At 46.1% G+C, this 18,192-nt stretch overlaps 1 protein-coding gene across 1 annotated transcript in view; it reads left to right on the forward strand.

Moving 5' to 3' along the window:
- Positions 1 to 18,192, forward strand: part of CHM (CHM Rab escort protein) — a gene marked incomplete at its 5' end in the record, with an annotated part of 133,285 nt that overhangs the window by 7,922 nt on the left and 107,171 nt on the right. The window contains 1 exon segment of the mRNA XM_077485253.1: positions 4,964 to 5,186. Within this exon segment, the coding sequence (XP_077341379.1) occupies positions 4,964 to 5,186 (223 nt within the window).

The raw sequence follows: 18,192 nt of genomic DNA on the forward strand, positions 1-18,192 counted from the left end.
GGCTAATAGGGTCTTAGGACTCTTGGCCAATTGGGTCTCAGGACCCGCTTCCTGATTGGCCGGAAGGAGAGACAGGAAGACATTAGCAAATTATTAAAATGAGGTGAAAACAAATGTCAATGTAAAAAAGAGACAAAAAAAATTCCACAGTAGCGCACTAATTAATCTACAACTCTCCTAAATATTAGCAACGTGAAATGATCAACATAAAACACCCATACATAATGAAAAGTGTCCATATGGCATAACCAAAAAAAAAAAAAAAATTATATATATTATATAATATTTTTTTTTATTATTTATATATCTTATTTCTTTAGATATTTTATTTATATATATATATATATATATATATATATATATATATATTATTCCAACATATGCAAATCAATATAATAATACAGTCCAACTTAACTTTTAAAGCAGGGTCCCACCCTAAAGTGGAACTTCCGCTCATCGGAACCCCCCCCCTCCGGTGTCACAATTGGCACCTTTCAGGGGGGAGGCTGGTGCAGATACCTGTCAAAGACAGATATTTACACCCACTTCCGGGCATAGACTCCCACGGGAGTCTATGCCTCTTCCTGTCCCGGCGCGCTGTCTGCTGGGACACACATGCGGGTCCCAGAGACAGTGCGGACCATTCCTAGTGCGCTGCGCGACTCGCGCATGCGCAGTAGGGAAAGGGGAAGTGAAACCGCAACGCTTCACTTCCTGATTCCCTCACCTAGAATGGCGGCGGCAGCTGTCGAGACCCGAGCGATCGATTGGTCTCGGCTGCCGACATCGCTGGACCCCGGGACAGGTGAGTGTCTATTTACTAAAAGTCAGCAGCTGTAGTATTTATAGCTGCTGGCTTTTAATATTTTTTTTGGAGGTGGAATCCCTCTTTAACCACTTTAAGGACCGAGCCTCTTTCTGAGATTTGGTGTTTACAAGTTAAAATCAGTTTGTTTTTTGCTAGAGAATGTAGAACTTAGAAACCCCAAACATTGTATATTGTTTTTTTTTTTCTAACACCCTAGAGAATAAAATGGTGGTCGTTGCAATACTTTCTGTCGCGCCGTATTTGCGCAGCGGTCTTACAAGCGCACCTTTTTTGGAAAAAATACACTTTTTGGAATTAAAAAAATATGACAACAGTAAAGTTAGCCCATTTTAATTTTTTTTTTATATTGCGAAAGATAATGTTACGCCGGGTAAATTGATACCCAACATTTCACGCTTCAAAATTGCACCTTCTGGTGGAGTGGCGACAAACTTTTACCCTTAAAAATCTCCATAGGCGACGTTTAAAAACATTTTACATGTTGCATGTTTTGAGTTACAGAGGAGGTCTAGGGCTAGAATTATTGCTCTCGCTCTACCGATCGCGGTCGTATCTCATATGTGTGGTTTGAACACTGTTTTCATATGTGGGCGCTACTCACGTATGCGTTTGCTTCTGCACGCGAGTTTGGCGAGACGGGGCGCTTTAACATTTATTTATTTATTTTTTACTTTTTATTTATTTTTCTTACACTGTTCTTTTGATTTTTTTTTTTATCACTTTTATTCCTATTTCAAGGAATGTAAATATCCCTTGTAATAGAAAAAAAGCATGACGGAACCTCTTAAATGTGAGATCTGGGGGGGGGTCAAAAAGACCTCAGACCTCATATTTATACTAAAATGCAATAAAAAAAAAAAAATTCATTTGGAAATTTTTTTTTTTTTTTAAATGTCCCTTCAAGAGCTATGGGCGGACGTGATGTTTTGACGTTGTTTCCGCCCTGAAATGATATGGAGCTGGGTAGGGGCCATCTTCCCCCTCACTCAGCTCCATACCACATGGGGAGAAGGATCCGATCGCGCTCTGGTAAGCGGCAGAGGGCACCGGAGCGTGGCGGGAGACCCTATTCCACCACAGATAAGTGATCTTGCGGCGAATACGCCGTAGAGACCACTTTTATCTGAAACTGGACCTCTCACTGAAGAAGAGGATACCAGGGTTATGGTAGCTAGCTATTGCCATAACAACGATATTGTCAGGAACCATGAAACAGACTGAGACAGAAGTACAATCAAAAATAGAGTCCAGTAACCAGATCGGGTAATCAGCCAGTCCAAAGTTCATAAACCAGATTGGATAATCAGCCAGTCCAGAAGTCAGGGATCCGAGGAGAGCAACTGCAAGCAGGATAAGAAGCCAGTCTTGAAACAAACAGCAGGAGATGGTTCCTTGTGATGTGACCAACGCAAAGGAAAGAATGAGCTGGAAGGCCTTAAATAGGCAGGTCAGACGAGCTTTATCGGGAACAGCTGGTAATTGTGGAAAGAGAAGAGAGACGCCAATTAGCTGACAGCTGAGCGGCCAGCCCAGAGGAGGAAGGGCTAAGCCAGCCCTGACAGATATTCCTGTTCAAAGTGCCGACGTATAACGAGGTGAGCTGGTCGGGAAGTGGTTAAAGTGATGAAAAAAATAATGGTGAAACAAAATCTTTTGTTCATCCACCAAAATCCTTCACCAAAGTGATGTGTGCCAATTCCACTCCCTTATTAGACGTTATTGAAGAGCCGCTTAAAAAACGTGCCGATCTCCACCCAGGTTATTAAAGACACTCTCCACGGGGGAGGGTAGTAATTGAGACGGAGCCTCCAATAGTGTAAAAACACCTTAAATTAATTGGTTTATTAAAAGTAATGCAGTTGCGTCATAAAAGATTCAAAATCGCCTTTTATGGAATTTTAACATGCCAGGTGACTCGGTGTTGTGACCTCCTCATAGCTTCCTTTGTACACGTTGTGGTGTAGACGCACCCCTGCGCGTTTCGTCACTTCAGACTTCTTCAAAAGGAGGTGACGACACGGCGCAACAGCGAAGCTTAAGCACCCCCTTCCTCATCGCTTTAACTCAAAGTGAGCAAATTTGGTGGACACGGACCACCACAATATTGTCCATCTGTCCAATCAACCCGCCTTCCGCCAGTTAAAATTTTAATTATAAATGATAAAATGTTCACAACTGGCTAGATGGTTAAGAGCGGCATGCACATTACTGTGTCTCACCGTACTCCACCAATATAACACACTACCTGACCTGATCGTCCAACTGTTCCATTAATCCCACATTGACTAACAGAGTTTGAAATAACCATTAAATGCTGCAGGAGGAGACCAATAGTCTCTCCAATTATAAAATCCACAGCGCGCAATATATGAAATGAAGGGTGAGTACATGGATTGAAAACTGGCTACAAGGGGGAGTTCAGAGGGTGTTGATAAATGGGGAATACTCGGAATGGTCAGGGGTGGGTAGTAGGTTCCCACCAGGGTTCTGGGCTGGCACCAATCCTATTTAATTTGTTCACAAACGACCTGGAGGATGGGGATGGGGGAAACAGTTCAATCTCTGTATTTGCGGATGATACTAAGCTAAGCAGGGCAATAACTTCTCCGCAGGATGTGGTAACCTTGCAAAGAGATCTGAACAAATGAATGGGGGGAGGGGCAACTACATGGCAAATGAGGTTCAATGTAGAAAAATGTAAAATAATGTATTTGGGTGGCAAAATATGAAAGTAATCTATAGACTGGGGGGAGAACCTCTGGGGGGGATCTAGGATGGAGAAGGACCTGGGGGTCCTAGTAGATGATGGGCAATGCCAAGCTGCTGCTAACAAAGCAAACAGAATATTGGCATTAAAAAGGGGATCAACTCCAGAGATAAAACGATAATTCTCCACTCTACAAGACTCTGGTCCGGCCGCACCTGGAGTATACTGTCCAGTTCTGGGCACCAGTCCTCAGGAAGGATGTACTGGAAATGGAGCGAGTCCAAAGAAGGACAACAAAGCTAATAAAGGGTCTGGAGGATATTAGTATTGAGGAAAGGTTGTGAGCTCTGAACTTATTCTCTCTGGAGAAGAGATGCTTGAGAGGGGATATGATTTCAATATACAAATACCGGACTGGTGACCCCACAATAGGGAGAAAACGTTTTCGCAAGAAGGGAGTTTAACAAGACTCGTCATTAAAATTAGAAGAAAAGAGGTTTAACCTTAAACCACGTAGAGGGTTCTTTACTGTAAGAGCGGCAAGGATGTGGAATTCCCTTCCACAGGCGGTGGTCTCAGCGGGGGGCATCAATAGATTAAAAAACTATTAGATAAGTACCTGAAGGACCGCAACATACAGGGATATACAATGTAATACTGACATATAATCACACACATAGGTTGGACTTGTCTTTTTTTCAACCTCACCTACAAAAGAAAAAAAAAATGAAATCATGGTAAATGCCGAATCTCAGATTATTTGTCACTACCAATTTAAGGTTTGGAGGAGGGATACTGTTACTTTTTTAAAGCTGATCATAATTTTAATTTATGGTCTGTACAAAATATCGTGAAATCATATATAAAAATAACCTTTATCTCATTTACAAAAAATACACAAAATAAAGAATAAAAACGAAAATAAGGCATATCCTCCACAAAATTCTCAAAATGCAAACTAAGAAAAACATGCTTTTTTTTCAAAATGTATGGTATTTTTTTGTTCGTAGAGCAAACAATTAAAAAAAACACAGTGGCGATCAAATACCACCAAAAGAAAGCTCTGTCTGTCTCATTTTTTAAAAAAATTTTTTTTTTAAATGTCATTTGAGTACAGTGTAGCATATATATATATTTATTTATTTATTTACTTATTTTTTATATATATATATATATATATATATATATATATATATATATATATATATATATATATATATATATATATATATATATATATATAAAATCAATAAATATATATAAAATAATAAATCAGTGTTTGCAATTATTATAATTATTTTTGCTATATATAATATATATATATTTTTTTTTACCGTAAATATTATTGTAATTATTTTATTGTAAATAAATAATGTAATTTATTATTGTTATTATTATGCAAATATTATTGGCTCCTCCATTTGCAGATCACAAGGATTCCACCTTTGCGGAGTTCCTGCAGGCGAAGCGGTTGACGCCCAGTTTGCAGCACTTCGTCCTCTGCTCCATCGCGATGGTTTCCAAGAACACCAACACTGTAGACGGGCTGAAGGCGACGCAGCATTTCTTGCAGTGCCTGGGCCGCTATGGGAACACCCCCTTCTTGTTCCACCTGTACGGATTGGGGGAGATTCCGCAGTGTTTCTGCAGGTAAGTGCGCCAACAGGAACAGACGAGCTCCGCGCATTAATCAGCGGTTATAGGAAACGCGTTTCATTGTATGAGCTTTCTACATAGACAGCATTTCATGGTGTCCCTCCTCCATGGCATCTGGTAGATTGGGGACACTGGAGATTATTACATACCTATAGAGCCTGTGCAGACCTACCTTATTCAGGGGTAGTACTTTGGTTGTTGAGGATATACACTTTATTGCCATAAGCATTGGGACGCCTGCCTTTACACACACATGAACTTTAATGTCACACCAGTCTTAGTCCGTAGGGTTCAATATTGAGTTGGCTCCGCCCTTTGCACCTATAACAGCTTCAACTCTTCTGGGAAGGCCGTCCACAGGGTTTAGGAGACGTGTCTATGGGAATGTTTGACCATTCTTCCAGAAGCACATTTTTGAAGTCAGACAGTGATGTTGGATGAGAAGGCCTGGCTCGCAGTCTGCACTCTAATTTATCCCAAAGGTGTTCGATCGGGTTGAGGTCAGGACTCTGTGCAAGCGAGTCAAGTTCCTCCACCCCAAACTCGCTCATCCATGTCTTTATGGACCTTGCTTTGTGCACTGGTGGGCAGTCACATTGGAACAGGAAGGGGCCATCCCCCAAACTGTTCCCACAAAGTTGGGAGCATGAAATTGTCCAAAATGTCTTGGTGCGCTGACGCCTTAAGAGCTTCCTTCACTGGAACTAAGGGGCCAAGCCCAACCCCTGAAAAACAACCCCCCACCATAATCCCCCCTCCACCAAATGATTTGGACCAGTGCACAAAGCAAGGTCCATAAAGACATGGACAAGCGAGTTTGGAGTGGAGGAACTTGACTGTCCTGCACAGAGTCCTGACCTCAACCCTGATAGAACACCTTTGGGATGCCACACTCCTAAACCTTGTGGACGGCCTTCCCAGAAGAGTTGAAGCTGTTATAGCTGCAAAGGGCGGAGCCAACCCAATATTGAACCCTACGGACTAAGACTGGGATGCCATTAAAGTTCATGTGTGTGTTTGCTTCCTCTATCTCTCTCTCCTTATATTAATTTCTTACTGAAAAGGCTGACATGTGTTGTGAGGGGGGTGGGGGGAGGGGGGGATTAGAATAGGACATAATGTATGTTTTGCTGGAAAGGTCAGTTTTAATTATTTGTGTAAATCCCCCCCCCCCGGTGTGACCCCGGTGTCGGAGATTCATTCTCCTCTGTAGGATCTTTTAAGGCTTCACTTGTCATCTTCTGATCTGCCAGACGAGCCGCGTGAGGCGCTGACAGACGCGTTTCGCAGTGCGGGATAATAATGGTAAAGTCGCTATTTATCCGCAGTGTCGGAAAGTTGAAATTCTTTCAGAGTGACGTATTGTGTGCCGAGCCGGGGACCCCGAGAGCGTTCCGAGTACAATTCAGAGAGAGAGAGGAGAACAGACAACAGGTACCATCCACCGAGAACACCAATCCACATCACCAGGACAGGACTCCTCTCCTCTGCTGGAGGACTCCGCTCCTTCCTCTATAACTCTCCTCTCCTGATACTCTGCTCTGCTGGAGGACTCCGCTCCTTCCTCTATAACTCTCCTCTTCTGAAATACTCTGCACTGCTGGAGGACTCTGCTCCTTCCTCTATAACTCTCCTCTTCTGAAATACTCTGCTCCTAACTCTATAACTGTCCTCTCCTGAAACACTCTGCTCTGCTGGAGGACTCCGACCCTTCCTCTGTAACTCTCCTCTCCTGAAATACTCTGCACTGCTTGATGACCCTGCTCCTTCCTCTATAACTCTCCTCTCCTGAAATATTCTGCACTGCTGGAGGACTCCGCTCCTTCCTCCATAACTCTCCTCTCCTGAAATACTCTGCTTTGCTGGAGGACTCTTCTCCTTCCTCTATAACTCTCCTCTCCTGAAATACTCTGCTCTGCTGGAGGACTCTGCTCCTTCCTCTATAACTCTCCTCTCCTGAAATAATCTGCACTGCTGGAGGACTCTGCTCCTTCCTCTATAACTCTCCTCTCCTGAAATTCTCTGCTCTGCTGGAGGACTCTGCTTCTTCCTCTATAACTCTCCTCTCCTGAAATACTCTGCACTGCACAGGGACTCTTCTCCTTCCTCTTTAACTCTCCTCTCCTGAAATACTCTGCTCGGCTGGAGGACTCTGCCCCTTCTTCTATAACTCTCCTCTCCTGAAATACTCGGCACTGCTGGAGGACTCCGCTGCTTCCTCTATAACTCCCCTCTTCTAAAATACTCTGCTCTGCTGGAGGACTCCTCTCCTTCCTCTATAACTCTCCTCTCCTGAAATACTCTGCACTGCTGGAGGACTCTGCTCCTTCCTCTATAACTCTCCTCTCCTGGAATACTCTGCACTGCTGGAGGACTCTTCTCCTTCCTCTATAACTCTCCTTTCCTGAAATACTCTGCACTGCTGGAGGACTCTTCTCCTTCCTCTATAACTCTCCTTTCCTGAAATACTCTGCACTGCTGGAGGACTCTGCTCCTTCCTCTATAACTCTCCTCTCCTGAAATACTCTGCACTGCTGGAGGACTCTGCTCCTCTTTTCGGTCTCGGTGTACATCAGAGAAGAGCGGAGTTCCGCCACATTCAGAACGATCGCTGTTACGAGGTGCCTTGATGGCGCTCTCTCTGCCCTCCTCTCCGCAGGCCGTTTTTATTAAACGTTCGGTCTGTCCGTCTCACAGGGAGGTGAAAATTGTAAATAGAGCGTCGCGGGGACGGCCTTTCCGCGCACCGCGCAGCCCCCGGCGCCCTGATCCCAGACAGAGAATTATACTTGGAGGTGCGCGGTGTGACACGGCTGAGCGTTTTATCGCTCGGCGGGTAATGAAGAATATTGGCGGCCGATTGTTTAGTATGTATAGTAAAGGGGCGAGCGCGGCCTCCATACATCACCGCTTACAGCTTTTATCTGCGGCAGATCAGGATCAGGTGTCGCTGTGCGGTGATTTCTCGCCGCCGTCCCGCGCTGGGCTTTAATGTAAACCTCTTAAGCTGCTCGCGGCGCGCGTTCTCATCAAGGCTGCCGTTATATATGGCGCACATGCATATTTATGGCAATGAGTCAAAGACATTTGTAAGTCACATTTCCAGGTTATGAATGTTTGCTGCATAAACAGAGCCGTACCTCACAGCAATGGCTGACACTGGGGGGGGGGGGGGGGGGGGGCGGGGGCAGGGGGGTCACTGCACCCAACCCGCCACTGCTGTGATCAACCCCCACTACTGGCATCACCCCCCTTCACAAACGCCCATGGTGTGTTTCCAGGAATCGCATTATTCTAACTGTTCCTTCATTAGAGATGACATCCTATTTGTTACATGCACAGAGGCCGTATCCACCATGCAACAACCTGGCAAAATCACCATCTCTGTGCTGACTTCCCGGGTCTGTACACCCGCTGTGCCCATTATGAGGGGTTCCCACCCTCCCTGTGCTGAGTTCCCGGGTCTTTACACCCGCTGTGCCCATTATGAGGGGTTCCCACCATCCCTGTGCTGAGTTCCCGGGTCTTTACACCCGCTGTGCCCATTATGAGGGGTTCCCACCATCCCTGTGCTGAGTTTCCAGGTCTGTACACCTGCTGTGCCCATTATGAGGGGTTCCCACCATCCCTGTGCTGAGTTCCTGGGTCTGTACACCCGCTGTGCCCATTATGAGGAGTTCCCACCATCCCTGTGCTGAGTTCCCGGGTCTGTACACCTGCTGTGCCCATTATGAGGGGTTCCCACCATCCCTGTGCTGAGTTCCAAGGTCTGTACACCTGCTGTGCCCATTATGAGGGGCTCCCACCATCCCTGTGCTGAGTTCCCGGGTCTGTACACCTGCTGTGCCCATTATGAGGGGTTCCCACCATCCCTGTGCTGAGTTCCCGGGTCTGTACACCTGGCTGTGCCCATTATGAGGGGCTCCCACCATCCCTGTGCTGAGTTCCCGGGTCTGTACACCTGCTGTGCCCATTATGAGGGGTTCCCACCATCCCTGTGCTGAGTTCCAAGGTCTGTACACCTGCTGTGCCCATTGTGAGGGGTTCCCACCATCCCTGTGCTGAGTTCCCAGGTCTGTACACCCGCTGTGCCCATTATGAGGGTTTCCCACCATCTCTGTGCTGAGTTCCTGGGTCTGCACACCCGCTGTGCCCATTATGAGGGGTTCCCACCCTCCCTGTGCTGAGTTCCCAGGTATGTACACTTCCTATGCCCATTATGAGGGGTTCCCACCATCCCTGTGCTGAGTTCCCGGGTCTTTACACCCGCTGTGCCCATTATGAGGGGTTCCCACCCTCCCTGTGCTGAGTTCCCAGGTATGTACACTTCCTATGCCCATTATGAGGGGTTCCCACCATCCCTGTGCTGAGTTCCCAGGTATGTACACTTCCTATGCCCATTATGAGGGGTTCCCACCATCCCTGCGCTGAGTTCCCAGGTCTGTACACCCGTTGTGCCCATTATGAGGGGTTCCCACCATCCCTGTGATGATGTCCCGGGTCTGCACACCCGCTGTGCCCATTGTGAGGGGTTCCCACCCTCCCTGTGCTGAGTTCCCGGGTCTGTACACCTGCTGTGCCCATTATGAGGGGTTCTCACCATCCCTGTGCTGAGTTCCCAGGTCTGTACACCCGCTGTGCCCATTATGAGGGGTTCCCACCATCTCTGTGCTGAGTTCCCGGGTCTGTACACCCGTTGTGCCCATTATGAGGGGTTCCCACCATCCCTGTGCTGAGTTCCCAGGTCTGTACACCCGCTGTGCCCATTATGAGGGGTTCCCACCATCCCTGTGATGAGGTCCCGGGTCTGCACACCCGCTGTGCCCATTATGAGGGGTTCCCACCCTCCCTGTGCTGAGTTCCCGAGTCTGTACACCCGCTGTGCCCATTATGAGGGGTTCTCACCATCCCTGCGCTGAGTTCCCGGGTCTGTACACCTGCTGTGCCCATTATGAGGGGTTCCCACCATCTCTGTGCTGAGTTCCCGGGTCTGCACACCCGCTGTGCCCATTATGAGGGGTTCCCAGCTCTGTACACCTGCTGTGCCCACCACCCCTGTGCTGAATTTTTCCTTATCTTCTGCCACGGAGGGTCTCTTTAAATTACTCTCTGATGTAATGGCTGCATTCATTTTCTTTTTCAGGCCACCTTTTGCAAGTACAGAAATTTGCAGAGTGGGCACCTTTTTCCTGCATGGTCTGGTTTGGATTTTGGGGAGGGACTCCACTCCATTTTAGTTTCTAATTTTGGCATGGGTTTCCCCTTAAGGCTGGGTTCGCACTTATGTGATTTGGATGCGAGTTTCCCCTAGTAGGAGATTGTGACTGGCTCTCTATGGAACCGGTTCACATATCTCCGCTGAGGCTCCGGTACGCATTTTGCATAGGGGTCCTGTGCGTCTTTTGGTCCGTTTCAGGTCCGAATTCAGCCCAAAAATTCGGGCTGACATCGGACCTGAAACGGGGAAGGGGGACGTACCAGACCCCCTGCTGTGAGCCGCAGGAGGCAATAGCTTGAACCCAGCCTAAAATGGATTGAGGGTGTTAAATCAGGTTAAGGAGTCTCCAAACAAGACATTCAGATGAGATAGTAGATCCAGATCTTAAGATAATATAAGTAGGTGGTTTATTGTATACACTGCAGTGGAGAGACACAACACACACCGATATTCAGCACTACCAGGCCGATCGAAAAAAGGAAGTATCTCTGCCTTAAAAACATCAAGTTTAACAATATATACCTAATGAATATGCATAAGGTCTAGGCGTGTTATAGGTGTGATCATATAGTTTAGTCCAATCTGCATTCTATCTTCTTATGCCCCGTACACACGATACGAAAATCGTACGGAAAATACCGCTTTCGATGCGATCGTACGATAATCGGATCGTTAGTACAGAGCTTTCGAGAGCCGATTCGAACAGTACATCCGATATTATTCTATCGGACGTGCACGGAATTTTTTTTCGTACGATGCTAGATCGTACGATTTTCGTGTAATCAGTACAGCTATCGTTCGAAAATGCAATACAAATGCATTACAACACATGACATCACGTACGAATTTTTTTTATGTCGTGCGGGAATTTTCGTGACTTTAGTAAACTCATCAGATTCGATCTGAGATTAGCATGCAATAAAAAACGGACGTTCATTCGTCCGATAATCTCATCGTGTGTATGGGGCATTAGTAGCAAGGGAACAGAACAGTTAAGTAGGTGGTTACATCATGTGACTGATAGAAAGCAAAAGAAAACATGGGCGCCACCATGACAGTACTGGATCAGACCAGCTAGATAAGACAAAGTGTTAGCCCTTGTACACACGGTCGGAGATACCGACAACCTAATCCGTCGGATTTTGTCCGAAACTGTTGCATACACACGGGTCGGACTAAGTTGTCGGAAAATCCGATCGTTCAGAACGTGATAACGTAATTTTGTTACGATGGGACTACGTTCAGGCTAGTAGCCAATAGCTTTGATGTAGGAATTTGATCTGAGCATGCGTGGCACTTGGTCCGATCGGAATTCTCTACACATGATCGGAGTATGTCCAATCGGAAAATATTTCCGGCAAGTTGGAAAATTTGGTCCGACGGAAACAGTCCGATGCAGACCACACACAGTCGGAATATCCGACAAAACGCTCCGATCGGACACATTCCGTCGGAATCTCCGATCGTGTGTACAAGGGCTAAGTCATAGTGTGTATATGTATGTATGTATGTATATATATATATATATATATATTCCACATTATCAGACCCCATATTTTAAATAACATTTTAATGGCAGCAATTCTTTGCTTTACATTCAGCTGTCGGCGGGAAACCCGCTGACAACTAAGTCATCAGCAGAGTTAACGGAGGGGGAATTCACATCGGGCTAATATTGTGTCTTAAAGCAGAAGTAAACTTATCAATTAAAGGCTTTCCCATTTTTAAAAGCTCACCTTACATAAGGCCCATATAGGTCCTGAGCAATTCAGGGCAATCTATTCCTCCTCAGATACGCTGAGCCTCCACGGCTGAAATCCAATGAGCGAAAGGGGCAGGGCGAAGGATAGAAAGGCTGGGGAGGAAAGCGCTCGATGATACTGCCGGGAAATGAGGCGGGGCTCTGTCGGACTTGCTTCAGCTTCTAATGCACATTGTCAGAAGCTCACAGTGTGCGGTGAAATCGGTGTACTTTTCGGTCCAGGGGGAGGAGCCGGTATAACTGTGGAAGATTGAAACATCTAGTGGCATTCAGCCCTGATTTGCTCTGTTTTTCCCCTTTAGAGCCACTTGCAGCATCCGACTACTTTCAAATTTTAGCTAGTGTGCGGGGGAATTAAAACTATGCTAGAAGATTTTAGTGGAAATGTATAATTTATTTTTTTGTGTTTTGGCTCCGTGGTAGAAGTCACGGTGCATTCAGCGCAGAGCCCCCCTCCCAAGGAGAATAGGAAGCGCAGGACTGGAGGGTAAATGGCGGAGGGACCCGATGATCTATCACGGCTCTCCGGAGACGGATGGGTAGATTGAGAAAGTAACTCAATAATCTTTCATTTTTCCTGGTTATTCACAGATCATTGAGCTTTATCATTAATAAAGTGGCGGAGCGCTCCCGTGCCCTTGTATGTATTCTCTCCAGGACTCCACCAGTCTCATTTTTATATTAAACCTCCCCGAATTCATCTCGCATCTATGTGCGCATTGAGGAGGTGCGCGCCTGGAGTGCCAAGACCTTTCTATGGAGAGTGCAAAGTAACTGCTCCCCTGCCTCTACTTATAGAATAGCGCTGAACTCCGGCATTGTTTTTTGTTTTATTTTTTTCCACTCCAGAGTTCACATCTATCCATGTCATGTGCAAAATCGCGTGCAGAAACGCGCTGCCCTTTAGCAAATATTGTTAATGGCACCCCCGTACATCGAGTGCACCACGCCTCACGGTGCCGTAGCACTATGGGGTTTGGGGCGTGGAGTTTTTGGAAAAGAATGGACCTCCTTTTTTTGCGTTTCTTGCGCACGTTCCGCGGGAGCACGCTTAAAACACATTGAAGCACGCTCCCTTGTAAGGTGAGAACCAAGCCTAACTGTAAAAGGGCTGCATTAATAAATGAATAGATTCCTGATGCGTGACAATATATAGCAACAGTATCGTTTTTCAGAAAATAACTTTAACCCCTTCCAGCCGACCACACACACATTTGCGGCCTCAGGGCTAGTGCAAGGATTTTTGACACCCCAGGCGAAACCTCATTCCCCCCCCCCCCTGGCTCCTCCCCTGAATCCACCCCCTTTGTCCCGCCCCTGAACCCACCCCCTTTGCCCGAGCATCAGTGTGATAGGAGCCGCCGCTAGAGGAAGCATGAGGCTGCAGTAGAGAGCACTGTTCATAGAAGCGTGCATGGGATGTTTGCATCAGGACATGTCCATCAGTTCCATCAGGACATGTCCTCTAGTGCTGCACCTCTATAATGACACTACAGAGCGGTTGCCCGAGTAACATGCAGCAGAGGCATCCCATGCATCCCCCCTAGATATCACAGCAATGCCCACTAGAGCAGGGATATGCAATTAGCGGACCTCCAGCTGTTGCAAAACTACAGGTCCCAGCATGCCTCTGCCTCTGGGTGTCATGCTTGTGGCTGTCAGTCTTACTATGCCTCATGGGACTTGTAGTTCTGCAACAGCTGGAGGTCTGCTAATTGCATATCCCTGCTCTAGAGGTTCTAACATTTATTACAAAGGTATTTATAATACAGCACCAAAAATATACGGCGGAGACGAAGAGTAGGGAAACCAAGTGGCCGGGCGCCCTAGGCAGCAGTGCACCCTAGGTGGCCACCTAGTTTGCCTAGTGGTAGCATCGGCCCTGTGCGGCCTTACAGAAGTGGGTCTTGTTCCGTGGGGGTACATATACAGTAGGGAAAATTGTATTATTTACTCCCCTGCAGATTGTGCAAGTTTGACCCAGTTACAAAGAAATGAAGGGTCTATCTTTTTTATCATAGGTGTATTTTAAATGATAGAGACGGAATATCAACCAAAAATCCACAAAAAAACACAGGATACAAATGTTATAAATTGAGTTGCAGTTCAGTGAGTAAAATAAGTATTTAATCCCCAAGCAGAACATGACTTGGTACTTGGAGAAACCCTTGTTGGCAAGCAGGTAAGACGTTTCTTGTAGTCGGTGACCAGGTTTTCAGACATCTCAGGAGGCATTTTGGTCCACTCTTTACAGATATTATCTAAATCCTTTAAGGTTTCTTGGCTGATGCTTGGCAAATTGAAGTTTTAGCTCCCTCCATACATTTTCTATAGGATTAAGGTCTGGAGACTAGCTAGGCCACTCCATGACCTTATGGTGCATCTTCTTAAGCTACTCCTTTGATGCTTCGGTGGTATGTTTTTGGGTCATTGTCATGCTGGAAGACCCATCCACAACCCATCTTCAGTGTTTTGGCGGAGGGAAGAAGGTTCTCCTCCAAGATTTTAAATGGCCCCTCAATGCGGCAAAGTCGTTCTGCACCTTTAGCAGAGAAACAGCCCCAAAGCATCATGTTTCCACCTCGGTGCTTGACTGTAGGGATGGTGTTCTTAGGGTCATACTCAGCATTTTTCTTCCTCCAAACATAGCGAGTCCTCCTCCTCAAGGTGGCACATGTACAGCCATGCCAATGAACATCTCATCTTTTTTGGAAGAAGAAAAATGCAGACTATGACCCTAAGAACACCAATTCTATAAATATATACCCCAATTTTATAGTATGAAAGATGATGTTACGCCAAGTAAATAGATACCTCACATGTCATGCTTTAAAATTGCACCTGCTCGTGGAATGGCGCCAAAGTACGGTACCTTAAAATATCCATAAGCGACGCTTTAAAAATTTCTACAGGTCGCCAGTTTAGAGTTACAGGGGAGGTCTTGCACTTGAATTATTGCTCTCGCTCAGACATTCGTGGTGATACCTCAAAAGTTTGGTGCAAACAAATTTTACATATGTGGGCGTGATCTACCTATGCGTTCTCTACTGCATGTGGGGACGGGGACGCTTTAAAAAGAAAAAAAATTCTTATTTTTTTTTTTTCATTTTTACATTGTCTCCTTACATTTTTTGTTTTGATTACCTTTATTGCTTTTGCAAGGAATATAAACATCCCTTGCGATAACAATACAGCATGACGGGTCCTCTTTATGGGGAAATCTGGGGTCGAATCTGCCAATGGGATCACTTTTATGGGAAAGCCGACTGCCTGAGGAAAGAAAAAAATTACCGGGGTTAAAGAGGAAGTAAACCCTGATGAGTTTACTTCCTCTTTGATTCCCTGCAAAGGTAAAGCATAATGGACTACTATGCATCGCATCGCATCCATTATGTGTCACTTACCTGACACAGGAGCCAGCGAAGTCACCGCTGTCCCCTGTAGTCCGGCGCATCCATCTTCTCAGTGGGTCTCGCTGCTCCGCCGCTGTCATTCGATGAAGCCGCGATGACGTCACTCCCGTGCATTCACACGGGAGCCGCCACTCGTGGCATATCGCCGTTGACCGCGGCGCGCTCAGTGCGCCTGCGCGCCGCTGTCTACGGCGCATGCGCCGTAGACGGCGATGCCTGTCTTTCGGCAAATATCTCCTAAACCGTGTAGGTTTAGGAGATATTTCTTGGACCTACAGGCAAGACTTAATCTAGGCTTACCTGTAGGTCAAAGTGTGTTGTAAGGTTTTACAACCACTTTAAGCCCACGTACACACGGTCGGAGATTTTGGCAACCAAATCCGTCGGATTTTGCCCGTCGGATTTAGTCTGACGGATTGTGTCCGAAACTGTTGCATACACACGGTCGGGCCAAGTTGGCGAAAAATCCGATCTTTCAGAACGTGATGACGTAATTTTGTTACGATGGGACTACATTCAGGCTAGTAGCCAATAGCTTTGATGTAGGAATTTGATCTGAGCATGCGTAGCACTTGGTCCGATGAAAATGCTCTACACATGATCGGATTAGGTCCGTTCGGCCCAGTTGGTCGGGAAATATTTCCAACATGTTGGAAAATTGGGTCGGACGGAGATTCGGACGGAATCAGTCCGATGCATACCACACACAGTCGGATTATCTGACGACACGGTCCGATAGGACACATTCCGACGGATTCTCCGACCGTGTGTACAAGGCTTGAGGCATCTATCTGCAGCTATAACCCCGGTATTTAATCTCAAAATCATGATGTACATTTACAGTTAGGCGCTCGGAAAATGGTTAGTGATGGAGTCGCATGACTAAGCCCTTTGGGTGGGATGAAATGCGTTGGGACATGGCCCCCGGATTGTGCTGGGCTTACAGTGCCTTCAAAAAGTATTCATACCCCTTGACATTTTCTAATGTTACAACCAAAAACGTAAATGTATTTTATTGGGAATTTATGAGATGGACCAACACAAAGTGGCACATAATTGTGAAGTGGAAGGAAAATGATAAATGTTTTTCAACATTTTTTACAAATAAATATGTGAAAAGTGTGGAGAGGACATTTGTATTCAGCCCCCCTTTACTCTGATACTCCTAACTAAAATCTAGTGGAGCCAATTGCCTTCAGAAGTCACTTGATTAGTAAATAGAATCCACCTGTGTGTAATTTAATATCAGTATAAATAGAGCTGTTCTGTGAAGCCCTCAGAGGTTTGTTAAAGAACCGTAGTGAACAAACAGCATCATGAAGGCCAAGGAACACACCAGAGAGGTCAGGGATAAAGTTGTGGAGACGTTTAAAGCAGGGTTAGGTTATAAAATAATCTCCCAAGCTTTGAACATCTCACAGAGCTCTGTTCAATCCATCATCCGAAAATGGAAAGAGTATGGCACAACTGGAAACCTACCAAGACATGGCCGTCCACCTAAACTGACAGGTCTGGCAAGGAGAGCATTCATCAGAGAAGAGCCAAGAGGTCCATGGTAACTCTGGAGGAGCTGCAAAGAGCCACAGCTCAGGGGGGAGAATCTGTCCACAGGACAACTATTAGTCGTGAACTCCACAAATTTGGTCTTTATGGAAGAGTGACAAGAAGAAAGACATATGAAGTCCTGCTTGCAGTTTGCACGAAGCCATGTGGAGGACACGGCAATCATGTGGAAGAAGGTGCTCTGGTCAGACAAGACCAAAATTTAACAATTTTTTTTTTTTAACCCATCAACTCGAAAATGCAGGTATGCTGTGGATTCATGTCAGTGGTATTGGAGCTACACAGGCTGGAGGCAGGAGACTGGAGCAGGGTCGGAAAGGCCGGGTCAGTTCAGAAGTTTTACTGGTTCCAAAAAGTCTCGCTAATGCATGATCATGGCACAAGCCTAGAACAGAGACACGCACATCTTCTGGCACAAAGATCCTGTCTTGGTACCATAATAGACCATCCCTTACTTGTAAGGATGTCTAAGGGGGTGAGGGAACTCGCACAGAGGCCTGCTTAATTTGAGACAACAGATTTTCTTGTAATAGAAGGAAGTTCCTCGAAGACAGGATGGTGTTGGGAAGCATTGATTCTTCAGACTCACCAAACATACTCGATAGAGCATCCGGCTTATTATTCCTTGACCCAGGCCTGTAAGTTATGTGGAAGGCAAACCGAGAAAAGAACAGTGCCCACCTGGCTTGACAGGGCTTCAAGCGTCTTGCTGTTCTTAGATATTCTAGGTTCTTGTGGTCGGTAAAAATTTGTATTGGGTGAGCCGCCCCTTCCAAGAGATATTTCCAATCCTCCAGCGCAGCCTTAGTTACAAGAAGTTCACGGTCCCCCACATCGTAAAAAAAATAAAAAAATGCCACCGGGTGTAGAAGAGCCTTGGCCCCCTGGCATTGGGAGAGTACCGCCCCCACTGCTGATTCTGATGCGTCAACCTCCAGGACATATGGTAGGGCTGGATCAGGATGCTTTAGAATGGATGCAGAGGTGAACAACCCTTTAAGGGTCTCAAAAGCAGATGGCTTCAGGAGTCCAGGAGAATTGGTG

This window comes from Lithobates pipiens, unplaced genomic scaffold (assembly GCF_037356315.1).
Source record: "Lithobates pipiens isolate NorthernLeopardFrog02 unplaced genomic scaffold, aLitPip1_a1.2 Scaffold_1, whole genome shotgun sequence".
Taxonomy (NCBI): domain Eukaryota; kingdom Metazoa; phylum Chordata; class Amphibia; order Anura; family Ranidae; genus Lithobates; species Lithobates pipiens.